A 25,328-nucleotide genomic window follows, 5' to 3' on the forward strand; every position below is an offset into this window, starting at 1 on the left:
GGCGTGAGCAAAGCCAGACACGGCAGGAAACAAGCTGCGCGGTTCCATTTACACAAACTGCCAAAGAGAGCACAGACTCCTAACAGGTGGTCACCAGACCTACGAACACGGCCAGCCTCGTGGTGACCAAAGGGCGGCCAATGAAATGGCGCCTCGCCAGGGACACTTGCCCCTGCGGAAGAGGCAGGCATTTAGACCCACACACGTCTCCGAGGAGGGGGCGCCGCCGCGGGCCGGGGGGTCTCTGCAGGGGCCTAACGCCGTGTTGGGGGGAGGCGGAGGGGGGGAGCGGGCGGGTAGCCGGGGCGGCCCCTCCCACCCGCAGTCCGTCCTCCAGCGCCCCCTGCTGGCAGAGCCCAGGGACCTGCACCGCCCCGCCGCAGAGCTACAATGTAACAAGCCACGGAGGCGAGTGCCTCTTCCCTTCCCTGCGCATTGGCTCCAGCCTCTAGGACAAATATGGGTATTTACTTTTGTCAAAAGACTCTTGGAGGCTGTAAAATGAAAATTATGGTCATTGGAAAGAAAAAAATACATATGTTTAATCTTTTATGTATTAAATGTCCGATTTATTAAAGCCTACATGTCCATTTATTGCAAAGCAGAGTGATGGAGGATCAACAGAAATTTTCAAGCATAAAAATGTATTACAGAAGGATATAATTCTGGGGAAAATTAGAAGTGAGTTTAAGGAAAAATGTAATGGTCACCATTTCTGCTAAAAGTTCCAGCTGTGGGGTGGGCAACAGTGGCTCCGTGGTAGAATTGTCCCCTGTTGTGCTCGAGACCCAGGTTCAATTCCCGGAGCCTGCCCATGCAAAAGAAAAAAAGATTTTCTAACTGCCTGTTTATGCATATTTTAAATGATCAATGGTGTGTATCAAAATCCCTTTGGTATTTAGCTTCTTGGATACATTTACAAGAGAGAGTAACAGTTTTATTTCTAACTGTCAATATTTAAACTACACCAGAAATTACAGTCTTTGCAATTATTTGCATTTCTTATTTTTTTTGAATTTAGATGTTGACTTCTAAAATGTGCAAGTGGGTTTGCAACTTTTCAAAATTCTTTGAGGGAAAACTAGAGCCCTAAGATAGGAGCCAGCCCCATCTTGAGAAAGGGCTGGGCTCAAGAGATGGGGCCCTCAAGGTGCCGGGAGGTGGGGGGGCAGGGTGAAAAGCACAGGGGCCAGCTCCACAGGAGGGGAAGCTCCTGCCCATGCCCCTCGGGCCAGGCGCGGGCAGGCGGGCAGTGGGCCAGGGGAGAGCAGCCAGCGGTCCGGGCGCCAGCAGGTGGGCAGTGTGTCCTCCCGTCCCGGAGCCCCCTCGACGTGACTGCTGTCTACATTAGGGGGTTATCTCTGCTCTGCCCCTGAGCCCCTGGTGACAAAGCCCCTGCGTGGCCCCTAGTGAGGCCCCCCCAGCTTCTCCCTAGTAGCCACGTCAGACCCAGGCTCCCCCAGGAGGCTCCTGGGCTCGTGGGCAGGTGAGAGGCACAGGTGGCAGGCACCACACCCCTGCAGCCAGCGCAGTCAAGGGTCCTGAGGACTCTGGGGAGCTAAAGCCACTGATGGGTCCTAGGACAGGTCCTGCCTCTCCCGGCCTGTCCTGGAGATGTGGGGTGAGGGGTGGGGGGCGCTGCAGGGAGGACTCAGAGACCACTGGCTGCAGCCACACACATGTGACCTGCCTTTCCCCACCTCCCCTGCTACCTGTAATCCACCCAGAGGCAGGTGGAGGGCTGGGCTGGGGTGGGGGCAACTGGCTCTTTACCCAAACACAGACCCAGGCTGGGGGGAAGCTCAGGAATGCCCACCAAACAAACCCTAACGCGGCAGTGCAGGAGTTAATCAGGAACCAGCATGACTGCCACACTGTGTATGTGTGTGTGGGGGGGTGCCTTTGGGTCTGTTTGACACCCAGAGCCCAGGCTGGCCCATGAGGGTGGGGCCCTAACTGCTGCCTCCACCGGGCATCCGCAGGACCCTAATGCAAGCCAGGGACAGGCCAGAACTCAGCAGGTCCGGAGGCCCCCTCAGCCCTCCCCACTCCAATGCGGGGTGCCCCTCGCTTCCCCAGCCCCCACCTCACTGGCGCAGCTGCAACACCGCCCCCCTGAAGCGGGGACTGCGGCAGCCCCGCCTCTTGGCCAGCGCAATGGGGGGGTGGGGCAGTGGCGGGGGTCGGGGGGCCCCGGCGGGGTCCTGCGATGTGCAGGGCGCCCCCCCCTGAGGTGCACCGGGCCCCTCGAGCCCTCCCCTCAGTGTGCCCGGGGTAGGGGTGCCGCAGACGCCGGCGGCTTCCTGCCCGCCGCTCACGATGCGAGTTGCACAAAATGGGTTCCTCCAAAACGGCCCCCGCCCCGCACAGGCCGCCGCCCCCGATGCCCGCCCCGCAGCGCTGAAAGACACCCGCGTCCCCTATGCCCCTGGCCCGCAGCGCGCCGAGTCCTGAAAACGCTCCCAAGCCCCTGGGGGCCCCTGAGCCCCGCAGTTCCGCCCCAGGTGTCCGCCGCCCCTCCTCCGTGAGGACACAGTCGTCGCGCCCTCCCCCCTCAAGCGGCTCTGCGACAGACGGCGGGGGCCGCGCCGAGGCCGGAGGGGGGACGGAGGGCGGCGGGGGCGGTGGGGCGGGGCGGCTGACCGCGGGCGGGGGGGCGGCTGACCGCGGGCGGCCGGGGCGGTGGGGGCGGGGCTGCTGACCGCGGGCTGGGGGGCGGGGGGCGGGGCTGCGGACCGCGGGCGGCGGGGGCGGCGCAGCGGGCGACGGCGGCGCGTTGCCATGGTGGCTGGGTGCGCGTAGCCCGCCCGGAGCCGAGCCCGCAGCACAGAGGCGGCGGCCGAGCGGGACCGGGAGGGGCGGAGCGCAGGCGACGACCCCCGCCGGCCAGAACGCGGGCGGCGGGCGCGTCCCGCACCCTGAGCCCCGGCGCGGAGGCCCCGGCGCTGACGGCCATGGAGCCGGCCATGGAGCCTGCCATGGAGCCGGCCGCGGAGGATCTGTACGAGGAGCGCGGCAAGGAGCTGGACTTCTACGACTTCGAGCCGCTCCCCACTCTGCCCGAGGATGAGGTGAGCCGCCGCCCCCGCCATGGTCCCCCACCTGCCCGGCCGGGGCCGCTGGACGGCCGGGAGCCCCGGGGGAGGAGCCGGGCTGGGCGGGGCGTGGGGTGCGCCTGCCTCCCCCGAGCCCCTTCCCCGCGGGCCAGGGTCTGGGCAGCAGCGGGGGCACAGCTCTAACAGGCCCCGCCCCTCGTGACGGGACGCCTGGGCTGCTGCGGGAACAGCGGTGCCCGCGTCACTGCGGAAACTGGCGCCCTGCAGTGGGCCCCGACTGATAACTGTGGGTGAGGGGGGGAGTGTGGGTGCGGGAACTCGGGGCGGTGTGGGTGCGGGAACTCGGGGCTGTGTCGGTGCGGAAACTCCGGCCGTGTGGGTGCGGGAACGGGCAGCAGCGTTTCTTTCCCCGCACCACACCGCCTGGCAAGGGCAGCCCGAGCTGGATCTGGGGCAGGAGCAGGGCCGCCGCGTCCTGCCTGGGCCACCTCCTGCTCTCTTGGCCGCCTGCCCTCACCAGGGCAGCGGGGCTCTGCAGCAGCCCCCCGGCTGGGCTGTCCATGGGGTCCGCGATGTCGACACATGGGGCAGGGCGAGGTGGTCACACACCCAGCAGGCAGGGTCCCCCGGCTGGGGCTGTCCCCCTGGCTGAGCTCCGGCTTCCCGAGCGCACCCTGCAGGCTGGGGTCAGGGTCAGACGAGTAAGCTCCACGGGCGTGCACCCCAGCCCTGAAGCCCCGTGGCTTCGGGAAGGCCCCCTGCCGTCGCCCTTCAGCTGGGCCACCTTAGCACCCAGCTCCCCACAGCAGGAGGCTGGTCTCCAGATGCCAGCCCCGAGGCCCGAGGACCCCCACTACATCGCGGCCTGGCGCTTCCTGGGCATCTTCGGGGAGCCGCGTGCCGAGGGTTTTATGTGGCATCCGCTGTGTCCCTAATGGTGATTACATGAGGCGGGAGGCGCTGTGGCAGCTTCACGGGTGGGGGCCTGGGGGCCAGGCTGGGCCGGGGCCAGCGAGAACGGGGCCAGCGAGGCTCAGGTCTCAGCCTGGATGTGGTGGTGGGCCCGGCCCCAGTACAGCCAAACTACCCAGGAGCCCGGGGACTCTGACTCTGCACCCACTCCTGAAAACAAGGCGAGACCCCGACGGCCCTGACTCCCTGCCCCGACGTGACCCAGGAGAAAACCCACGTGGCCAGTGCACACACAGAAAGCGCTAACGCCGTCAGGGTCGGGGTACACAGCGCCCCCCAGGAGCCCCTCACCCCCGCCAGCGTGGCGAGAGTGGAAACGGTGGGTGGTGCCACATGCTGGCGGAAGCTGGGGGACAGAAGCTGGACTGTCAAGTCGAAGGTGACCACACACTGTCCTGCAGGGCTGCTTCTGGGCACGTACGTGAGACCCTGGCCCACGGCGGACCCTGTTGTGCCAGTCCGAGCCGGGCCGCGGCAGGAAGGGGTCAGGCGGGCGCCCTGGAGGAGGGGCCTTGGCCCTGTGGTGGGCCACGGGAGCAGAGGCAGAGTGGCCCGTTGGTGGGGGATTGCACAGGAGGGGCCAGGTTGGGGGGGCAGGGCAGGGGGTCATGGTGGGAATCCAGAAAGTCTTCACGGAAGAGAGAGCTTCGTGGTAGGGGTCGATAGTGAGCTCAGTCTTCCAGCGTGAGGAGTGGGGTGGGCAGGCAGACAGGGCGACCCCACAGGGCGCCCAGCGGCCTGGACACTTGGAAGGCCGTCGCTGGCCTAATGAGGGCGTCAGCTGTTCTCAGCAGCAATTTGCGTCTCCCGTTGGCGGGCCCTGTTGGAATGCTGCAGGGGGAGAAGAGCTGGGATGACAGGGTGCCCGGGGTCTGCAGAGTGAGCCTCGCTCCCTGATGGGCCCAGCTGGACATATCAGGAGGCCTGGTGGGCACGGAAGGGTCCTGGGGTGTGAGGAAGGAGGTACTGGCCGCGGGGATAGAGCACAGACAGGCAGCGTGGGGTGGCTGGTGCAGAGGCAGTGGCCCCAGGCCCAATTCTGGGAATGGGGTCCGTCTACCCGAGGTAACACCCCGCTGTGGCCAGCCCCCCTGGGCCAGGTTTGGGTGGTCTGGGGAGCCCGCAGTGTTCCTGGGCTCCCATTGCCTGACATGGGAACCCCCTGAAACCTTCCTGAGCGGAGCCTCGGCCCTCCCCGAAGCATGGGCTCAGGGCCCCGGGGTCTCGACCCAGAGCAAGTAGGGGCCCTGGGCCCTCGCCGGCATGCGGTCAGGCTCCCGCCGTGAGCAGGGGCGCAGGGGCCTGTCCGGCAGGAGCTGGGTGGGAGGCTGTGCTGGGGCCGGGCCTGCGTCCCCCTCTGCCGCTGACGCTGTTGGAGCGGGGGCTGTGGCAAGTATGCAGGTGGGCCGCGGGGGACTGGCCAGATCAGGAGGGGTGGCTTCCTTTCTCTTAAACAGCATAAACTTGGGGGTCCATGGGGTCGTTTATTGCCTTAAGACTCTGCAGTGAGTTGTGTGTGTATATGTGTGTGTTGCTTGCAAGTGTACACACGTGTTGTGTGCATGTACACCTGTGTGTGAACGTGGGCATGTATGCCTGTGTGTGGGCCACACCCAGGTCCCCCCTCAGCCAGCCCAGTGGGCCCCACGGGCCTGGTGGGTCGGGCTTGAGGCCCAAGGAGTGGGGGAAGGGCAGAGAGGCCCCAGGTTTGAGCCACATCAGAAAGGTGCTTTCCCCTGGGGGCCTCAGGGACGCTGGGGGGGATGCCGAAGTCGGGATTTCCGCCCTCAGTGCCCTCCCCCCGGCTGTAGCCCACCCGCAGGCCTTTTTCTGCTGTGGCTTCTCCCAGGACGCTCCAGGTCAGTGCTGGCTGCACTTGGACCTGTGGCTGCCTCTTGCCCAGCTTCCAGTGGGTGCCCTGCCCCAGCCAGTCCTCCAGAAGGGCTCCCCCAAGCTGATGGGATGTGCTGGGGTCTCACGAGAGTTGGGCAAGGGGTGATCCCTCACCATCACCCCTCACCCCAAGGCTTGGCCAAGCACGCACTGGGGAGCCCCTGGGTTTTATCTGGCTGGTTTATCTGTTCCTTGACAGTGGGTGGGGACCTTCGCAATTCAAGGGTAGGGGTTGCAGCCGCACTCTGGGCTCCAACAGCCCCGGGGTCCTTGATGGCTTCTCAGCTGGGCAGGAGGTGGGAGCTGAGGGCTTGCCCCTCCTTCACATGGCCCGCTCCTCCCCACAAGACCCCACCCCTCCTACGCCCCTACCTCACCACGTCTGAGGTCCTGAGGCTGGCTGTCCGTCCCCCTCTTCCCCCAGGCCCCCGGCACCTCCCAGCAGGCCCCTGCGGTGGGTTGTGCACATACAGACTCATGGGATGGTGGACAGCAGACAGTTCTCCAGATGTTGTGAGTGTACATGTGAGACCATGGCCGTTGTACAGTAGTGTGTGTATGCATGAGTGTGCATGTGTGTGCGTGAATGTGGATGACTGAAAGCATGCTTGCACACGTGAGAATATGGTGTATGAATATGTGCACGTGTGTGAGTGGCTGTGTGCAGTGGCTGTGTGTGGGCATGCATACATGTAAATGTGAATGTGTAGTATGTGAGTGTGTGAGCACATACGAGGGTGTGCATAAGTGAGTGTATGGGTGTGTGAGTCTGAGAGCATGTGTGTTTATGTGAGAATTGTGGGCATGTTTATGTGTGCAGATGTGTGTGGGTGTGTTTACCTGCCTGTGAGTCAGTGTGCATGCAGACATAGGGGAGGGGATGTGTGCTCGTGTGAACATGTGTGTGTGAGTGTGCTCTGTATGTGCATGTGTGAGTGAGCTGAGTGTGCACCTGTGCACTGTGTAGCGGTGGCTGTGGGTGAGGACAGCGGTGGTTGTGCTAAGTGTTTCACCCTTTCCTCTTGGGCTCTGAGAGGGGTGTGAGTGGGGGAGGTCTGGGTGGTCCCGCAGTGCAGTGAGAACAGTGTGGCGTGTCCACTCCGCGTGGGCCGTCCAGAGCTGGTGTCCAGGCACGTGACCATGGCATGCGTGTGCCGTGTTAATCCCGCACGACTGCACACTGTGGCCCGCAGCCTGCACTGCCAGATGCCCCCACAGGCGGGCAGTGTGGGTCCTCAGGCTCTGTGCAGGACGCCCCGGGCCTGGTGCCGCCCGTAACTCCCAGGCCGAAGGCCAGCTCCTGGCTGAGAGCGGCACCTGCTCCAGCCCGCACTGAGCATCGCCTCGCACCCTGAGGTGTCCAGGGACAGCAGGGAAGCTGGCCTAAGAGCTGGTTCCCCGCACAAGGGACGGAGCGCCGCCCTCCACTGGAGACCGGGACGCGTCCCAAGGCTGTCGGGGCCGTCACCACCGGGGCTGTCTTGCAGGAGAACGTGTCCTTGGCTGACATCCTCTCCCTGCGGGACAGTGGGCTCCGCGAGCAGGAGGCCTGGGCTGTGTGCCTGGAGTGCAGCCTGTCCATGCGGAGCGTTGCACACTCGGCACTTTTCCACACCCTCCTCATCACGCCCGACACCCTGGCTTTCAACACCAGCGGGAACGTGTGCTTCATGGAGCAGCTCAGCGGTGAGGGGGCGGAGGGCGCAGAGGGGAGGGGAGGGGGTGCAGAGGGGAGAAGGAGGGGTGGGGACAGCGAGAGGGGGAGGCTGTGAGAAGGGCAGGGCCAAGGCAGCAAGGGCTGCAGTTGGGAGTGCAGAGAGCATAATAAACTCAGCCACCGGGAGGGGATAGAAGCGCCACCCCCTACCCCCATGACCATGACTGACCAGGGCTGTGCCCGCTGGAACTCTGTGCCCAGGGCGCAGTAGAGAAGGTCAGGCTGCAGAAGGAGCTCCGGGGCTGCTGGGGGAACGTTGTCTCTCCAGCACTGTCACCCCCAAAGAGTGCAGCCCGCACAGCTGGCGGGAGGGAGGGTGGCCTCGGGGCGGGGGCCAGAGCACAAGGGACCCGACTCCCCCAACTGCCCACTTCAGTTTTCTTTCTCTGGGGAGCTGACAAAGTCCTTTTCCTCCAACTTTGCACCCAGTTCCCCACCTTTACAGTGAAGGGGCCCCGTTTCATCCATGGTCCCTGCTGACCTTGAGACACTCCTGGGTGTCAGGGCCGCAGCACCTGGGACCGGCCCCCTCCCACCGCCCACCTTCCAGGGACTCCGGCTTCGCAGGGAGCTTTCTGGTGAGGTAACCAGGGTGTCCTCTCTTTTGCCCCCCCAAGATGACCCTGAGGGAGCCTTCGTTCCCCCAGAGTTCGACGTGACCGGGAACACCTTTGAGGTGAGTCACCGTGGGGCAGCTTTTGGGGGTCTCCCCACCTGGTGGCTGTGGTCAGCTCGCGCCTTGGTGACCACTGTGCACGTGGCAGTGGTGCTTTGGGCACATTTGTCCCTGAGATCTTGTGGGATGCTTTCCAGAGCTCAGCTGCTTCGTCTAGCTGACCTCCCATGCCTGCCGGCTGCCCGCCTGCCTCCCCCTCGCGTTTTCTGGGCTCAGGGGACAGCCAGGCTCCCCACTTTAGCCGGCTGTGGACAGGCAGACGCAGCTGGGTGCCCACCGCGGGTGCCTCCCTGGGTATGCCCGGCTGGGAGCAACATGGCACCGCCTGTCCGCGGGGCCCTGACTGTCCCTCTCCAGGCACCATCTCTCCTCCTCCTTAGACTCCTTATGTCCATCCTCTGTCCACTAGGCTCTATCAGTTTCCATCTGTCTATCAGTTCTGTGGGCTCCATGTGCCCCATCTATCCTAGGCCCCATCTGTCCACCTGGCAGACACTGTCTGTCCATTGAGCCCGCCTGTCCCTTGTTCCGTCAAGGTCAGGGCCGGGAACCCTGCTCCGGCCTGGTGTAGAGCAGAGAAGAGCCCACCCACCGTGCCTGCCTCCCTCCGTGGGGAAGGTGTGAAGTCCGTGCCTGGGAAATGGATGGTTACAAAGAGAAATCTTCCCAGTAAATGCTTGCGTAGCTTGATGTCCCTGGGTTAGGTTTTAACACGCCCCACCTTATTTCAGTTTAAAGTCGGGAGTCCGGAGGTCTTGTCCAGGGTTTGGGGGGCCCCACAGGTGCACAGAGCACAGTCCTGGGGACCCAAGCGCGTTTCACCTGTGGCTGTTAACTGTGTCCAAGGCTCGAATAGGAGCACCCAGTCTTTAGCGCTGGCACATCCCGCCGCTGGTGCGCGCAGGGCTCCGGGTGCTGTAGTGAAGAGCGCACGCGGCTGCCGCGCGGCCGGCCCCGCCTCCCCGCACCCCGGCCCCGCCTCTCCCGCCTACCCCGCGACCCGGCCCTGCCTCCCCACGCTGCAGCCGCGCCTCGCGGTGTCCAGGGAACCCTGGCCGTCGGCTTTGGTCCTGAAGGCCCTGTGTGCCACTCGCGTGTTCCAGTCTCCGACGGGCGCCGGCAGCAGGACCTCTGGCGCTTCCTTTGCGTGTCTCCCGCTGAGACCCGCCACGGGCCCTGCCCTACCCGGCGCTTGGCTCAAGGCAACTGACCTGCCCCAGGGGGCCGAGGCGTCCCGCAGCCCGCCCTGCGCCCCCTGGACGGACACGCGGCTGCCCCGGGTGGGGACGATGCAGGGACGGGCTCTGCTGGCGGACAGGCCGCTCCCCACCGCCCCGGGCCGGCTCCCTGCAGGGCGCGTCCGCAGAGCACTGTGCAGTCGTTTCTCCTTTCTCTAGCGCAGCTGCACTCGAACTTGTTGGCTCCCGGCCCCCTCTCCGCCCTTAAACACTGAGTGCCCCAAAGAGACGTTTTGGTGAGGTGTATGGATCAGTCTTCACTGCATCATATGCATTAAAACAGAAAAGTCTAAAATATTTACGTTTCAATTAATTTAAAATAGCAATAATTAACCCATCACTAATCCTATTGGATTATTTAACATACATGTTTTAATGAAAATAATATTTTCCCCAAAATTATTGAGAAGATCGTAAAAAAAAAGGGGGGGGGGGTTACTTTTTTTTGTATGCTGTATGGCAGGTCACATTTCTTTCTTTTCCTATGTGAGTATCCCGTTATTGCAACACCATTTGTTGAATTTTTGTTGTTTGCTTGTTTGTTTGGGGAAGTGCACAGGCCAGGAATCAAACCTGGGTCCTCTGCATGCAGGTGAGAACTCTACACAGAGCTCCCCTCGCTCCCCCCTGGGTTTTGCATTTTTGCATCCTCCTTGGTGTCTCCTTAGTAGGCGGCAGCTGGATTCTCAGAGCTGCTTCTGCTACGTCGGGTTGAGTGAGAAATCACAGCCCATAGCCTGTGCAAAACTCCACCACGTGCTCCTGAGAGAATGAAAGGGAAAAACGCAAATAGCCTCTCGGTTTATTATGAAAATAATCATACCTCTCCTACCACACTATGAGAAAAGCTGCTTGAAGTTACACTTGGATGAAAAGAAGTTTCTCAGTTGTAATGTAGTTAAATATATTAATGTTTCCCTTCCTGTTTCAGTCCTGAACCCATCTGAGGGTGACATTTAGGGACAGTGTGCAGTAGGCTTCCATTGCATCCTTTCAGGAGAACTGTGTAGGTGTTGCTGAGTGGCCCCGCCTCCCAGGTGCCAGGGCTTCATGCAGAACTCCCATTCTCTCCCCCGCCTGCGCGGACCACCTCGTCCCCAAGGGCATCTGCGCAGCTGCCGGAGGCCCTGCGGCTCTCCCGGCTTCCCCTAGATTTCCTGCATAAAAGTCCACGAGAAGCGCTCCGGGAGCTTTGCCTGGAAGGGCCTGGGTCTGCACCCGCCCGGGAGAGCCCACACCTTTCTCCTCTGGCCCCTTGGTCAGTGCTCCCTACCCCGCCCCACACGTCTAGGCCTTGCTGAATGTCTCTTAAGAGCATTTTAAAATTTTTACTATAGAGGTCTTGGATAGCTTTTATTTATTCTCAGGAATTTGGTATTTTCTGATTCTAAATTGACACTCTTCTTTTTAATGACAATTTGCCACTTGTTTGTTGCTAGTCTACAGAAATGCACTTCAGTTTTATATCTTAATATTACATCCAGCCGTTCTTGCTAATTTTTATGATTTCTAATAACTTACTGAATCTCTTAGTTTTTCGGCTGGACTGGTGAAATCACCAACAATATACAGGGATATATATTATTCCCTCCCGTACAGATGTGCGGCCCCCGCTGTCCCCCTCACTTGAACAGAGACAAGGCGCTGACCACAGCTGTGTGGCCAGGGTTGGCCTGGAGACTCTTGTCACTGTCTCTGATTTCAAAGGGGCCTTAACCTTTTCCCACTCGGGGCAACACTGGTTGGCTTTCCCACATGCTGCCCTGTCACTAACACCTGTGATAGAGATGTACACCTGCTCTAGCTCACGTGAGAACGTCTGTACACTCGTGCAGTTGTCCACAGTGACGGCGCCCAGCAGGACTCATGGCCATGCCACCCCAGCTTGCACCCTCTGGCTCTCCTCCAAGAGTCAGATGCTACCCAAGGTCCCCCTCCCACCACGTGGACCCCCTGTTCCAGTGCAGTGAGGGGCTGCCATCACCTCCATCTGCTTCCAAACACTGATGTCCACCCTTCTTGAAACTGCACCGATTAGCCGTCAACTCCCCTCCCTCCACCCTCTCTCTCTTGGTAGCCTGTACCCTAGATTATAACTCCAGGAGTTTGCCCATTATAATTAGCTCATATTAGTGACACTGTACAAGATTTGCCCTTCTGTGTCTGGCTTATTTCACCCAACGTAACATCCTCCAGGTTCACCCACGCCATCATGTGCCGTCAGGACCTCACGCCTTCTTGCAGCTAATAGCAGCCGCGTGTGTCTATACCACATTCTGTTTATCCCTTGGGTTGCTTCCATCTTTCAGCAACTGTGAATAATGCCGCTGTGAACGTCGGTGCGAAAACATCTGTTCACACCCCTGCCTTCACTTCTTTTGGGTGTACACCTAGTGGGGTGGCCAGGTCATCGGCCAGCGCTGCATGTGGCCCCCTCCACCGCGCCGCTCCACCCTGCGCTCCCTCCCACAGGAAAACTCTGCAGGTGCAGTGACAGCTCCTGGTTTTGATTTGCATTTCCCTCATAGCTGATGATATAGAGCGCTTTTCCTGTGCTTTTTAGCCATTTCTATTTCCTCTCTGGAAAAGTGTCTATTCAGGTCTATTGCCCATTTTTAAATTGGGATGTTTGTCTTTTTATTGTTGAGTTGTAGGATTTCTTTATATTTTCTGGACATTAAACCCTCATCAGATATGTGGTTTCCAAATCTTTTTCCCTGTTGAGTTGGTTCTTTTCACTTTCTTCACAGTCCTTCATGCACAAAAGTGTTCAGTGTTGAGAAGCTTCCGTTCACCTATTTCTTCGTTCACTGCATGTGCTTTGGGTGTAAGTTCTAAGAAGCCCCACCTATCTCTAAGTCTGGAATATATTTGCCTCCATTTTCTTCTGGCGTGTTTTGGTACTGGCTCCTACACTCAGTGGAGTTACTTTTGCTTGTGGTGTGGCTGGGTCCCCTTCATTCTTGCACATGGCTTCCGGCTCTCCCAGCACCATTAGTGAACAGGCTGCTCCACCCCCGTTCAGTGGACTCGGCCACCTTGTCAAATCTCCTGGCCATAGACTGAAGCCCGTTTCGGAACTCCTGGTCTGGCCCATTGGTCAGGGCTCCTGGCTCTGCGCCGGCCACACTGTCTGGACCACGGTGGCTGTGCCGCTGCCCGCCTGGCCCTGCTCGGCCTCGGGGCCTCGGGTCTGACGCTGCTCCCAGAGGGAGACATCCCCTGGCGCCATGCTGCGGCACACTTGGTGCCACGCTGGAAGGTCAGGTGCTGCGGCTCGCGGTCAGGACCAGGCCTCATGTCCAGGACTGCTGTGACCAGCGGCCACAGACGGGTGCCAGCAGCCAAGGGCCATGTGTGCGCAGGCTGCTTGTGTCGGAGCTCTGCGGAGACCCTGCCCAGCGGTGGCCACAGCACCTGTCTCTGCCTCTGAGCCCTCAGCCGCCGTCCCCGGATCATGCTGGACTGGGGCCCCCAGGACGGCGAGCTCTTAATGACATCTGCCCGCCGAGCCCTACTTGCAAACGAGACTGTGTCTGTGGGTTCCGGACATCAGGGCTTGAGCGTGTCTTTGGGGGACACGGGCTGACCCCCAAAGACCCTACGGCCCATCACACGCAGCCAAGGTAGAATAGCACGACAGTCGCTTGCACACATCGTCCTTCTAGGGCAGAAGCTTCCAGGAGGCAGCTGTCTGACCCCATTTCCACGGTGTTTCCTGCACAGGTGGGACAGGCCTCAGGGGTTCTGCCTACAGGACCTGCTGAGGGCCAGGACTCGCCCAGGGCCACCCCCTCTGCTGTGTCCACTGCACTGGCCACAGGGTCAGCCAGGACATGGGTGAGAGGCGCAGGCGACTTCCACTTGGTCACTGGCACAGACTTGCCTTCCCAGCTGGCATCACCACTGGGCACTCAGATGCCCACCTAGCAGGCGGTGGTCAGGGGCACCCTGCCCATGGCGTCTGCATTGCGAGGACTTGTGGCTGGCAAAGGCAGCTTGGGTGAGGGCAGGAGGGCTCAGGTGCAGGGCCCACATGTGGACGCCTGTCTTGCTCAGCCCCCACATGCCCCCATGTACCCCACATCAGGAGGGTGGCAGCAAGACAACAGAGGGGCCAGTGCAGCACTGGCCCCTCTGTTGTCTTGCTGCCACCCTCCTGATGTGGTGCCCCACACCTGTACTCTGGGGACCAAGGGCAGCCCCAGCCGCCCCACCCCGAGCTGCCCAGCTGCCTGCGGAAGGAGCGCCCCTGCTCTGAGTTCCCCAGGGAACAGCCCTGGGAGGGAAAGGCCAACTGCGCCCAAGGGCCGGGCGTCCACACCTGAAGGGCAGGGGCCAGCCTGGGTGGCTACTCCAGACACCTGACCCCTCCTGGGCAGCTGTGGCCATCCATGGTGAGCCAGGCCATTCCACAGTAGCAGTTGCCCACCTGCAGTAGTCAGGGCCTCAAGGCAGCGTCAGGCCAGTGGTCAGCCCAAGTGTCACATGATAGAAGAGACGGCCTGCAGGAGGAGGCCGGGATGGCAGCTCACTGGAGGAGCCCCCGAGGTGGCCCAGACCGTGGGGTGGGGGGGCTGCTGGGGTCGATGGGCCAGGACATGGAGGAGGGGGAGACAGGACCCGGGGTGCAGGCAGCCCTGCCCCTGAGCGCCGTGGGACGCGGCTCCTGTCCCCACAGCCCCCTCATTGCCCGCCCGTCCACGCCTGGCTGACCTGCGGCTGGAGCCCAGGGTCTGACCCCGCCCGAGGTCGTGCCGCGCTGCAGAGCGTGGAAACCAGAGCGGTTACTGTGGGCAGCTCCGTTCCTATCAGGGGGCCCAGGACAGGTCAGCTGCGGTCAGGGCCAGGTCAGCAGCAGTTGTTCTGGCATTAGGTGCACAGCAACCTGGCGTCCACCAGCGCCCGTGCTAGCCATGGCCGCAGCTGCTTCAGGTCCCCTCATCGGCCTGGGCTCGCCTGTGATCCTGCTGTGTCAGGGTCCCTGGCCTTGCCACGTGCTCTTGGGCCCTGGGTGGGCGCCCACAGGGTCTCGGTCCCCTGCACTTTGGCACCAGCTCTGGGCCTGTGCACAGCTGCCCCCCTTGGACGCTGTGCTTGTGGGGTGGGTCCCCACACTCGAGGGGAGGGGCTGCTCGAAGCCAGGGCGGCTGGGGTGGGGGGGGCTTCAGCGCTGGCTGAAAACAAGGTACCTCGAAAGGGGAACAGCTGTCTTTTGCCTCAGCGGCTTCTACTAGAAGAGGAAAAGGAAAATACTCTGTTCACAGCAGCCGCGGGACCACACGCATGCAGGAGTGGACGGGGTGGGACAGCTGCGTCGCGGCCTCTTCCACTTTGGGGAGTGGAGATGGTGGAGCTCACGTCTGTGTTTCAGAATCTGATAAATGGGAAAACAAATATTTTTTTTAAAGAAGAAAACTAGCGAAGGGGAGCTTGTCTGGGATGGCGGCGGGATGGGCGGGCGGAGGCCTGGAGCTGGCCTCCACGTGGAAGGAGGCACACCCACACCGCAGTACCGTGTCCGTGCAGACGCCACGTGACTGCCTCACAATTCAGGGGTGCTGTCCTTCCCCTTGGGCTGGGGGCGCCGGCCGAGAAGGGGCACTCACTGGCTCTCGGCCCTCAGGCGCACATCTACTCCCTGGGGGCCACGCTGAAGGCGGCCATCGAGTACGTGGCTGAGCCTGAGCTGGGGCCGGCGCTCAGCCCCGACCTGGAGGCGCTTCTGGGTCAGATGCAGGCTGAGGAGCCCAGGGACCGGCCCAACCTGGAGGTAGGCGCCCCAAGGCCGCGGCTGCATGCCCGGCACACCCACACTCACACACCGATGCACACCCTGGGATGCGCACACCTGTGTACAAAAACAGCACACACATGACTGTGCACACCCCGGCATGCACATGCCTGCACACTCTGGCACACACATGTGTGCACACCCCAGCATGCATATGCCTGCATACACCCCAGCATGCACATGCTGCATGCCCTGGCACACATATACACCACATTTCCCAGCACTTATACACTCATACACACATGCCTGTGTACACATGCATACACACAGCATAGCATGTACCTGCCCGTGTGCACCCTGGCACGCATGACCTGGTGCACACACACCCATGCATGCCCCAGAGTGCACACTGATGCACACACATCTGCATATACCCTGGCACACACACCCTGGGATACACACACTGTGCACACTCTGGCATGCTCATGGCCACATACACCCTGGCACGCCCACACACCCACCAGCACATGCACATCCCAGCACACACAACTGCACATGCACACCCCAGCATGCACACACTCGTGCACGCCCTGGCACACACACACCCATGCCCACACACAGAGGCCTGAGGTCCACCCCACCCAACCTGCGGCCTTCCTTCTGGGGCTCGGCTGGAATTTGGTGACATATTTGCTTTGGAATAAAAACTGGGCATTTCTCGTCACATGACCTGGCATGAAGCATCCGACCAAGCTGACACGGGCTGAACGGAACCTGGTGGTTCTTGGAGCTCCCCACGCATGTCTTTCCCTAAAGCAGACACAGAGGATGGGGCAGGCAGCAGGTCCCACGGGGGTCCTGGGGCGACTCTGAGAGCCCCCAGGGCCCGACGTGCACGTGTGTCCACAGAGCCTCATTGCGCTGTGTGAGGAGAAGGTGCCACCCGGCACCTCCTGCCGCCTCTGCCGCAGCCTCTCAGCTGTCGGGAGGAGGGTGCTCTCCATCGAGTCCTTCGGGGCCTTCCCAGGTAAGCGTGCACACGCAGCTGCACATGCACAACCACACACACACAACTGCACACATACACAAGTGCACACGCACAACATAAGCACACCTGCAAACACAACTGTATACACATGCATGCACACATGTGCATACACAACCACACGTAAACTGCAAACACGTGTACATGTGGATGCACACACAACTGCATATGCACAAACACACACACACAAGTACACACGCACAACTGCACACACATGCACCCACATATGACTGCACACATGCACAACCGCACATATGTGTACCCACACACACCTGCACATACACAACTGAACGCTGCACACATGCACACGACTGCGCACATTTGACTGCACACGCACAGCTGCCCACACACACACGACTGCATGTGCATGCATGTAAGCACACACACGTAGCTGCACACATACATGCATACAACTGCACACGTGTATACACACCTGCACAAACAGGTGTACACATGCACAATTATACATGTGTACACATGCACACTACTGGGACACTGATGCACATAGGCATGCTACACAAATGCACACACATGTGCACCTGACTACATTTGCACATACATGCTCACACAGGTGCACATACACAACAGCACACATGCACACACATACACGTCCTCCACCCCACAGGCATACACATACATAATCACACACATGCACACAACTGGGCACTGGTATGCACACATGCACACAACACACCTGCACCATGCACACACACACACAACTGCACATGTGTGCCTATATGCACACAAACAACTGCACACATACACACACTTACACATACATACTTGCAAACAGGCATACATGCCTGCACACACATTCACAGTAATGTACACATGCACACACACCCATGAACACCCTATAAACACATGACCAATGCAAACTCAAACACTGCACTTGCACACAAATATGCACACATTTACACACCTCAGTGTCACAAGCCATGTACACCCATACACATGCACACACATGCACAATTCACACCACTCGTGCATTTAACCCCGCACACAAGCATGCACACTCGCATACTCACACTCTATAACTCCTCTGCCTCTTTTGCGGAGACACACAGTATTGGAAAGTGATGGCTGTGTTGTGGAATGGCCAGTCCTAAACCGGTCAGCCCTGCCCTGGTCTTGGCCACTTTTCAGTCGCCACACCAAACAACGTTTTGGGATTCTATAACTTCTGCAAACCACCAATCTTCTGCTGGGGACAAACTGAGGTGTGACTGTGGCTTCACTTGGGTCCTGGGGTGGTCTCTGCCCTCCTGTTGTCCGCAGCTCAGAGCCCCAAGGCTGCCCCAGGACGAGCACAGCCCGCAGCCCAGCTGACCTGTGCCCAGCCTTCAGGCTCTGCGAAGTTGCAACCCAGGCCTGGTCCAGCATTGGCTGGGTGTGGCTGAGTCCTGAGGATGAGAGGGGTGGAGGGGCCGGGGGTGCAAGGAGGTGCCTGCTGCTAGCAGAAACAGCAGGCGAGAGAGCACCCCAGCAGGGGGAAGGCCTACCGCCTTCAGCAGCTTTCCAGTGTCTTCCGGGACCTTGTTAATTAGCCAAAATTAGGTGATTAACAAGACAAAAAATTGAATAAAGAGGGGCTCTGGGAACTGGGTCCTTTGTGGCAGGGGCAGGAGGTGAGCGCCGTCCTGGAAACCCGGTACTCTGGGGTCTTTGGGGGGCTGTGTGTCCGGCTGGGGAGCGCAGCGTGACCATGCCTCTCCTGTGCACAGAGGTCAGCGAAAGTGCCTGGAGGGGGAGACTGGCCTCGAGGAGCGGGGGGCCCCCGAGGCAGCCGGGGGGCAGCAGCCCTGAGACCCTGCCCGCCCTGGGGGGCCTGGCCTTGAAGGACCCTGAAAGCCAGGAGCTGGAGACCAGGCCCCCGAAGCCTTTGCTCTCAGCCCCCCTGAGAAACGGTGAGAGCGACCAAGAGGCCCTGAGCCCCGAGCGGCTGGCTGGCCTCCTCCTGGACGCCAGGGGTCCCCTCAGCGACTTGGACAGGGGCCTCCTAAAGAGAAGCTGCCTGAGGAAGGTCCAGACATTTCCCCGGCTGCTGGCCGATGGCCCCGAGGCCAGTGCCCTCCGCTCGCTACCCAGCAGCGGCTACCTGGACGCCAGGCGCCAGCTGCCCATCTCCCAGCTCCTCCCCCCAGAGTGCAGGAAGATCTTCCCCGATGGCAGAAACGGGCTGTTTAGCCTCAAGGCGCAGCCCGGATGCCAGCTGTGGCCCGAGCCCCGGGGGGGAGACACCCAGGGGGCGGGGGGCGCGGGCGACGGGGACCCCCCAGCGGGAAGCCCCAGCCAGGGGCGTGCAGCTGGGTCCTCGGGGCGGCCCGTGCCAGGGAGCCCCCAGCCCCACCCCACCGGCCCTCAAGACGCAACGCGGGATGCCAGGACCCCTGGAGGCAGCCCCAGGACCCCCGGAGGCGGCGTGGGGACGCCGGACGACGCCGGAGATGTGGGCAGCCCAGTCCCCGAGCAGGTGGGTGACACCAGCTCCCAGGCGGGGGGTGGGCTCCCTCACTCACCCCGCACCCCTCTCCCCTCCGCGACCTCGAATGTTTTAACGCTGGGCGTTTAACACAGAGAAGGGGCCTTAACTGCACTCTTTTTTTTTTGGCTCAGCCATATGTACGCTTTTTAAAAATTTGGCTTTCAGTTGTGGAAATATATACATAACCTAAAAATCATTTTCACCACTTTGGACAATTCCTAGACATTAACTATATCAACAAGACTTTGCAGCTTTCACCACTGTCTATTCCCAGACAATTTTCATCATGTAAGACCCAAACTCAAGACTCAGGCGGCGGTAACTCCCAGCCGGTAGCCACTGGACAGCATCCTGCCAATTACCTCCTCCCCCTGAGACCAGGCAGCATTGGTCCTTTTGTGTCAGGCGTATTTCACTCCACAGCTGTCCTGAGGGTCCTTCCACCAGCACTGCCCTTTTCTTCCCGGCTGAAGGATGGTCCACGTTTAATAATTTAGTGACGGCCGCACTTCCTTTATGCGTTCATGTGCTAGTGGATTCTGGGTGCTTCCACGTCTTGGCTCTTGTGACTAATGCTGTGGTGAACCTCGGTATGCAAATATCTGAGGTATGCAAGACTCTGCTTTCCGCTCTTTGGACACACACTAGGTGTGTGATTTCCGCGTCCTATGGTAATTCTACGCTTGACTTTCTGAGGAACCAGAAAGTCTTTCTGCTTTCCGCAGCGGCTGCTCCATTTTGCATTCCCACCAACAGCGCACGAGGGCACCTGTTGCTCTGCATCCTTGCCCACACTTGTTTTCAGTTTTCTAACAGCCTTCCTAGTGAGGGGGACGTGGTGTCTGACTGTGGTTTCAATCTGCATTTCTCTGATGGATAATGATGTTGAGCATCTTTTCATATACTTATCGGCCATTTGAATATCATCTTTGGAGAAATATCTATTCAAATCTTTGGCCCATTTTTAATTGTAGTGTTTGTCTTTTGTTGTTGAGTTGTAGAAGTTCTTTATATATTCTAGATGTTAAACCTTTGTCAGATGTATGGTCTCCAGATATTTTCTCCCAATCTGTAGGCTGGTTGTTTTTTGGTTTTGTTTTGTTTTGTTTTCCACTTTCTTGCTAATATCTTTTTGATTCACAAAAGTTTTTAATTTTTATAAACTCCCATTTATCTGTTGTTTCTTTTGTTGCTTGTGCTTTTGGTGTAAAATCTAAAACTCTGTTGCCTACAGCAAAGTCTTGAAGATATTTCCCCATGTCTTCTTGTAAGTGTTTTATATTTTATATTTTATTAGCTCTCATATTTAGGTCTTTGGTCCATTTTTAATTGATTTTTGTATTTAGTAATTCTTTCGCATGTGGATTTCCAGTTGTCCCAAACCATTTGTTAAAGAGACTATTCTTTCCCCATTGAATGGACTTGGCTTCATTGGCAAAAATCAACCAGCCATAGATTGGTGGTTTTATCTCTGGACTCTCAATTTTATTCCATGGGTCTACATGTTTATCCCCAGCACCACACTACTTTAATTACCGTGTCTTTGTAGAAAGTTCTGAAATCAGGAATTGTGAATCCTCCAACTTGGTTCTTTTTCAGGATTTTTTTGCCTACCCAGAGCCCCTTACGTTCTATACAAATACAAGGCTCAGCTTTTCCTGCTATGTTGTAATTTTCAGTGTACAAGTCCTTTACCTCCTTGGTTAATTTTTTCCTAAATATGCTATTCTTTTAGATGTTATTGTAAATGGAATTGTTTTCTTGATTTCCTTCTTCGATCATTCATTCCTAGTGCATAGAAACCCAACTGACTTCTGTGTGTTTATCTTATATCCTGCAGCTTTGTGAAATGTTTATTAGCTTTAGTAGCTTTCTTGCGTTTTTTATGGATTTTCTATATATAGGATCATGTCGTCTGTGAATAGGAATAATTTGACCTCTTCCTTCCCAATTTGGATACCTTTTCTTTCTTTCTCTTGCCGGATCGCTGTGGCTAGAAGTTCCAGTCCAGTGTTGACTAACAGTGGTAGGCATCCTCGGGTTGCTCCTGACCTCAGGGGCACATCCACCACGGAGAATGTGTTTGCTCTGGGGTGTTCATAAATGCCTTTTATCATGTTGAGAAAGTTCCCTCCTATTCCTAGTTCTCTGAGTGTTTTTATCATGAAAAGATGCTGGATTTTGTTAAATGCCTCTCCTACCAATTGAGAAGGACATTTGTTTTTTTCCCTTTAACCTGTTAATATGGTGAATTACATTGACTGATTTTCCCATGATGAATGATCTTTATGTTCCTGGAATAAATGCCACTTGGTTGTGGTGTATAATCCTTTTAATATACTGCTAGATGCAGTTTGCCAATAACCTGTTGAGGATTTCCACATCTGTACTCATAAGGGATATTGGTATGAAATTTTCTTTTCTTGTGCTGTGTCTAGTATCAAGATAACGCTGGCATCATAGAATGAGTTAAGAACTAATACCTCAGATGCAGATGCCTGAAGAACGGAGCCGAAAGGAGACCCAGACATTCGGAGATGCAGAAAGAAACTGCCCCTGCAGAAGCTGTTTGAAACCAGAAGCCGAAGTCCCCAGCAGATGCCTAAGTCCCCAGCAGATGCCAGCCATGTGCCTTCCCAGCCAACAGAGGGGTTCCTGACCCATCGGCCTTTCTTGAGTCAAGGAGGCTTTATGACGAGAAAGCCAGGTGGTGAAGCAAGGAGCTGGAAGTCAACAGAACCAGGAAGAGAAAAGAGAAGTTTCTTTCACATGCATTGCCATACGACAAAAAAGCCAAGGACCCAAGCATCCCTGGAGCCAGCTACAGGATGCTACAGTCTTCAGGGAGGAAGTATCACCTTGCTGATGCCTCAATTTTGAACTTCTAGCCTCAAAACCATGAGCCAACAAATTCCCATTTGTTGGCTTCAGTGAGGAAAAAAAAAGTAATACTTCCTTTTCTATTTTTTGGAAGAATTTTAGAAGAATTGGTTTTAAATCTTCTTTAGATGTTTGGTGGAATTCAGTACTGGAACATCTGGTCCTGGACTTTTTCTTTGCAGAGGTTTTTAATACTGATTCAATCTCTTTACTTGTTACAGGTCTGTTGAGAATTTGTATTTCTTTCGTGCAGATTAGGTATTTGTATGTTTCTAAGAAATTGTCCATTTCATCTAGGTTTTCTAATTTGTTGGCATATAATTGTTCATAGAATCCTCTTATAATCCTCATATTGGGTAAGGTCGGTAGTAATGTCTCTACTTTCATTCCTGACTTTAATTTATTGTGCCCTCTCTCTTTTTCTTTGTCATTCTGTCTACAGGTTTGTCAATTTCATTGATCTTGGAAAAAAACTTTTGGTTTTGTTAATTCTATTGTTTCTCTATTCATTTTCTCTGCTTTAATTATTACTATTTCTTTCTTCTACTAATTTTGGGTTCAGTTTGTTCTTGTTCTAGTTTCTTTAGGTGTAAAGTTGGGTTATTGATTTGGGATCACTCTTCTGTTGTAACATAGGCATTCAGAGCTATAAATTTCCCCTGAGTACAGCCTTTGCTGCATCCCATAAGATTTGGTATGTTCTGTTTTAGTTTTCATTTATCTCTAGAGTTATTACCAAATTTTCCTTGTGCTTTTTTGATCTGTTGATTGTTTAATAGTGTGTTAATTCCACATATTTGTAAATTTCCAGTTTTTTTCTATTAATGATTTCCAGCCTTATTCCACTGTGATCTGAGAAGATACTTTGTATGATAGCAATATTTTTAAATTATTAAGGTTTGATTTGTGGCCTAACATGTGGTTTGTTCTGGAAAATGTTCCACGTGCACTTGAGGCGAACGTACACTCTGCCATTGTTGGATGGAGTCCCGTGTGTGTCCGTTAGTCTAATGGGCTAATAGTGTTGTTCATTCCTCTGTTTCTTTATTGATCTTGTTTAGATATCCCATCCGTTATGAGAGTGGTTTATTGAAGTCTCCAGCTATTATTGTAGGACTATCTAATTCTACTTTCAATTCTGACAATTTGTGCTTTATATTCTTTGGTCTCTGTTGTGAGGTGCATGTATGTTTATAATTACATCGTCTTGCTGGATTGAACCTTTTACCTATATACAATATCCTTCTCGATCCATGAACTTTTTTGACTCCAAATCTATTTTTTCTGAGAATGATATAGTTACTTCAGTCTTTTAAAATTGCTGTCTACATGGAAAATTGTTTTCTGCCCTTTTACTTTCAACCCCTTTGTGATTGTCCCTAGAATGAGTCTTTTGTAGACAGCATATGGATTGGAGCATGCATTTCATTCATTCTTTCATCCATAAAGGCCAATTTCTGCTTTTTAATAAAAGAGTTTAATCCATTGATATTTAAGATAACCAAGAAGAATTTACTTCTGCCATTTAGCACTTTGTTTTCGGTATATCTTCTGTGTTTTTTCTTCCTCAGTTACTCCATTACTGCCTTTTTTGTATTTTGTTTCTTTTTTGTAGCATACCATATTGATTCCCTTTTCCTTTTCTCTACATTTTTGCTTTTGGTTATCTTTGTAAATATAATGAACATCTTAAACCAATAACCTAGTTTGACTAGTACCAACCTAACATTAGTACTATACAAACTCTATACTCCAGTATATCTCCATCCCTCCCCCTTTATGTTGTTATAGGCTCAGATTACATCTTTATATGTGTATGCCTGTTAACAGATTTTAAATATTTTTACACATTTGCCTAAGTCGTATGGGGTGGGGAGCAGTTACGATACAGAAGTATGATAATATAGGCTCTTATATTTACTTATGTAGTTACCTTTACCAATGTTATTTCTTCTACGGCTTCAAGTAACTGTCTAGTGTTATTTTATTTCAGCCTGAAAGATTCCCTTTAACATTTCTTGTAAGGCAGGTCTTCTGGTAATGAACTCTTTCAGCTTTTGTTTATCTGTAAATGACTTAATTTCTCCTTCATTATTGTAAGATAGTTTTACTGGATGTAGAATTCTTGGTTGATAGTTTGTTCTCTCAGGACTTTAAATGTGCCACCCCACTGCCTTCTGGCCTCCATAGTTTCTGATGAGAAATCTGTTCATCTCACTAGGGACCTTGTGTGCCACAAGTCACTTCTCTCTTGCTGCTTTCAAAATCCTCTCTCTCTGTGGATTTTGACAATTTTGCTGTGATGTGTTTTGATGTAGATCTCTTCATGTCTGTCCTGCTTGCAGTTTTTGAGCTTCCTGGATGTGTATGTTTATGTCTTTAATCAGATTTGGGATGTTTCAGCCACTGTTTCTTCACATGCCTTTTCGGCCCCTTTCTCCTCTCCTCCTGGGCCTCCGGTGATGTTTGTGTTGGCAGACATGATGGCGTCCCACAGGTCCTTCGGGCTCTGTTCATTTTTCTTCATAAGTTTTTCTTTCTGCTCCTCACCTTAATCTGTTGTTATATTTTCAGATTCTTCTGTCTGTTCTAATCTGCTGTTGAATCCATCTGCATGAGTTTTTCATTTCAATTACTGTATTTTGCAGCTCCATAATTTGTTTGGTTCCCTTTTATAATTTCTAGCTATTTTGTTCAGACAGTGTTTTCCTAATTTATTTTCATTCTTTGCGTGCAGATTTCTTTAGCTCAATGAACTTATTTGAAGGTATGACTAAAAGTTACCATACATGAGCCCCTCAGAGACGGCTTCTCACAGATTTCCTTCTTCCTGTGAATGGACCATACTTTCATTCTTTTTTATGTGCTTTGTAATTTTTTGCAACTATGTTGTGACTCTGGAAATTTAGTTCCACCACTTCTCTGGGATTGAAAGGTTTTGTTGAAGGCTGAGTCTGTCAATTCGTAGCTTTTTCAAAGAATTTTTGCTCACAAATGGGTAAAAAGAAGAAAAAAGGAAAAATTAGTACTGCCTCATTAAGCCTTCTCTGCCACTTCTGCCTGTGGCTGTTGGAACAGTGTCTGTCCTCGGAGCTGCGCCCACACCCAGCGTCTGGAATAGCTGATCCAAAGTAGTGGTCAGTGCCCCAGAGACTGGAGGCTGAGGACCTCCTGGCCCTCCTGGCCCCAGTGAGCTGCACTGAGATCTTGGTGTCCAGTCCCCTGCTGCCTGCCCTGTGGCTGGGGGAGGCGCGGGCAGCCACGTGAGGGCGTGGGACCCGTCGGCTTTCACTGCAGTTGACCAGCCTCTTCCTCCTGCCCCTCCTTGCGTCCTGCAGTGTCCCCAGAGTCCAGGGCTCCAAAGTAGTCCATTCAGGCAGCTTCTTCCTGTTTTGGTGGAGGGACTGGTTCCTGAAGCTTCCTACGCTGCCATCTCAGTGCCACCCTCTTAACCTTCACTCTTGCTTGTTTAATAATTTAAAAGCTTTCGGTCACTGCTGTGCGTGGTAGGAAGCCATGAGCACAGCTCTGGGGTGGCCATTTCCTCGGGGTGGCCTGTTTCAAACTGTCAACATCAAGACGCCCCAGGATTTGAGGAGAAAGTTCCAGGTAAATGTGTGGCCAGCATCTGG

General features: G+C 55.7%; 1 protein-coding gene across 1 annotated transcript in view; it reads left to right on the forward strand.

Moving 5' to 3' along the window:
* Positions 1-2,954: 2,954 nt before the first annotated feature.
* KNDC1 (kinase non-catalytic C-lobe domain containing 1) overlaps positions 2,955-25,328 on the forward strand; it is a 53,079-nt gene continuing 30,705 nt past the window's right edge. Inside the window, exons 1-7 of the mRNA XM_077124469.1 lie at positions 2,955-3,071; positions 7,409-7,607; positions 8,256-8,314; positions 15,179-15,325; positions 16,196-16,313; positions 18,056-18,832; positions 24,887-24,959. Coding sequence (XP_076980584.1) covers positions 2,955-3,071; positions 7,409-7,607; positions 8,256-8,314; positions 15,179-15,325; positions 16,196-16,313; positions 18,056-18,832; positions 24,887-24,959 — 1,490 coding nt within the window. The remainder of the gene's footprint in view (positions 3,072-7,408; positions 7,608-8,255; positions 8,315-15,178; positions 15,326-16,195; positions 16,314-18,055; positions 18,833-24,886; positions 24,960-25,328) is intronic.

The sequence above is a fragment of the Tamandua tetradactyla genome, chromosome 13 (assembly GCF_023851605.1).
Source record: "Tamandua tetradactyla isolate mTamTet1 chromosome 13, mTamTet1.pri, whole genome shotgun sequence".
NCBI lineage: Eukaryota > Metazoa > Chordata > Mammalia > Pilosa > Myrmecophagidae > Tamandua > Tamandua tetradactyla.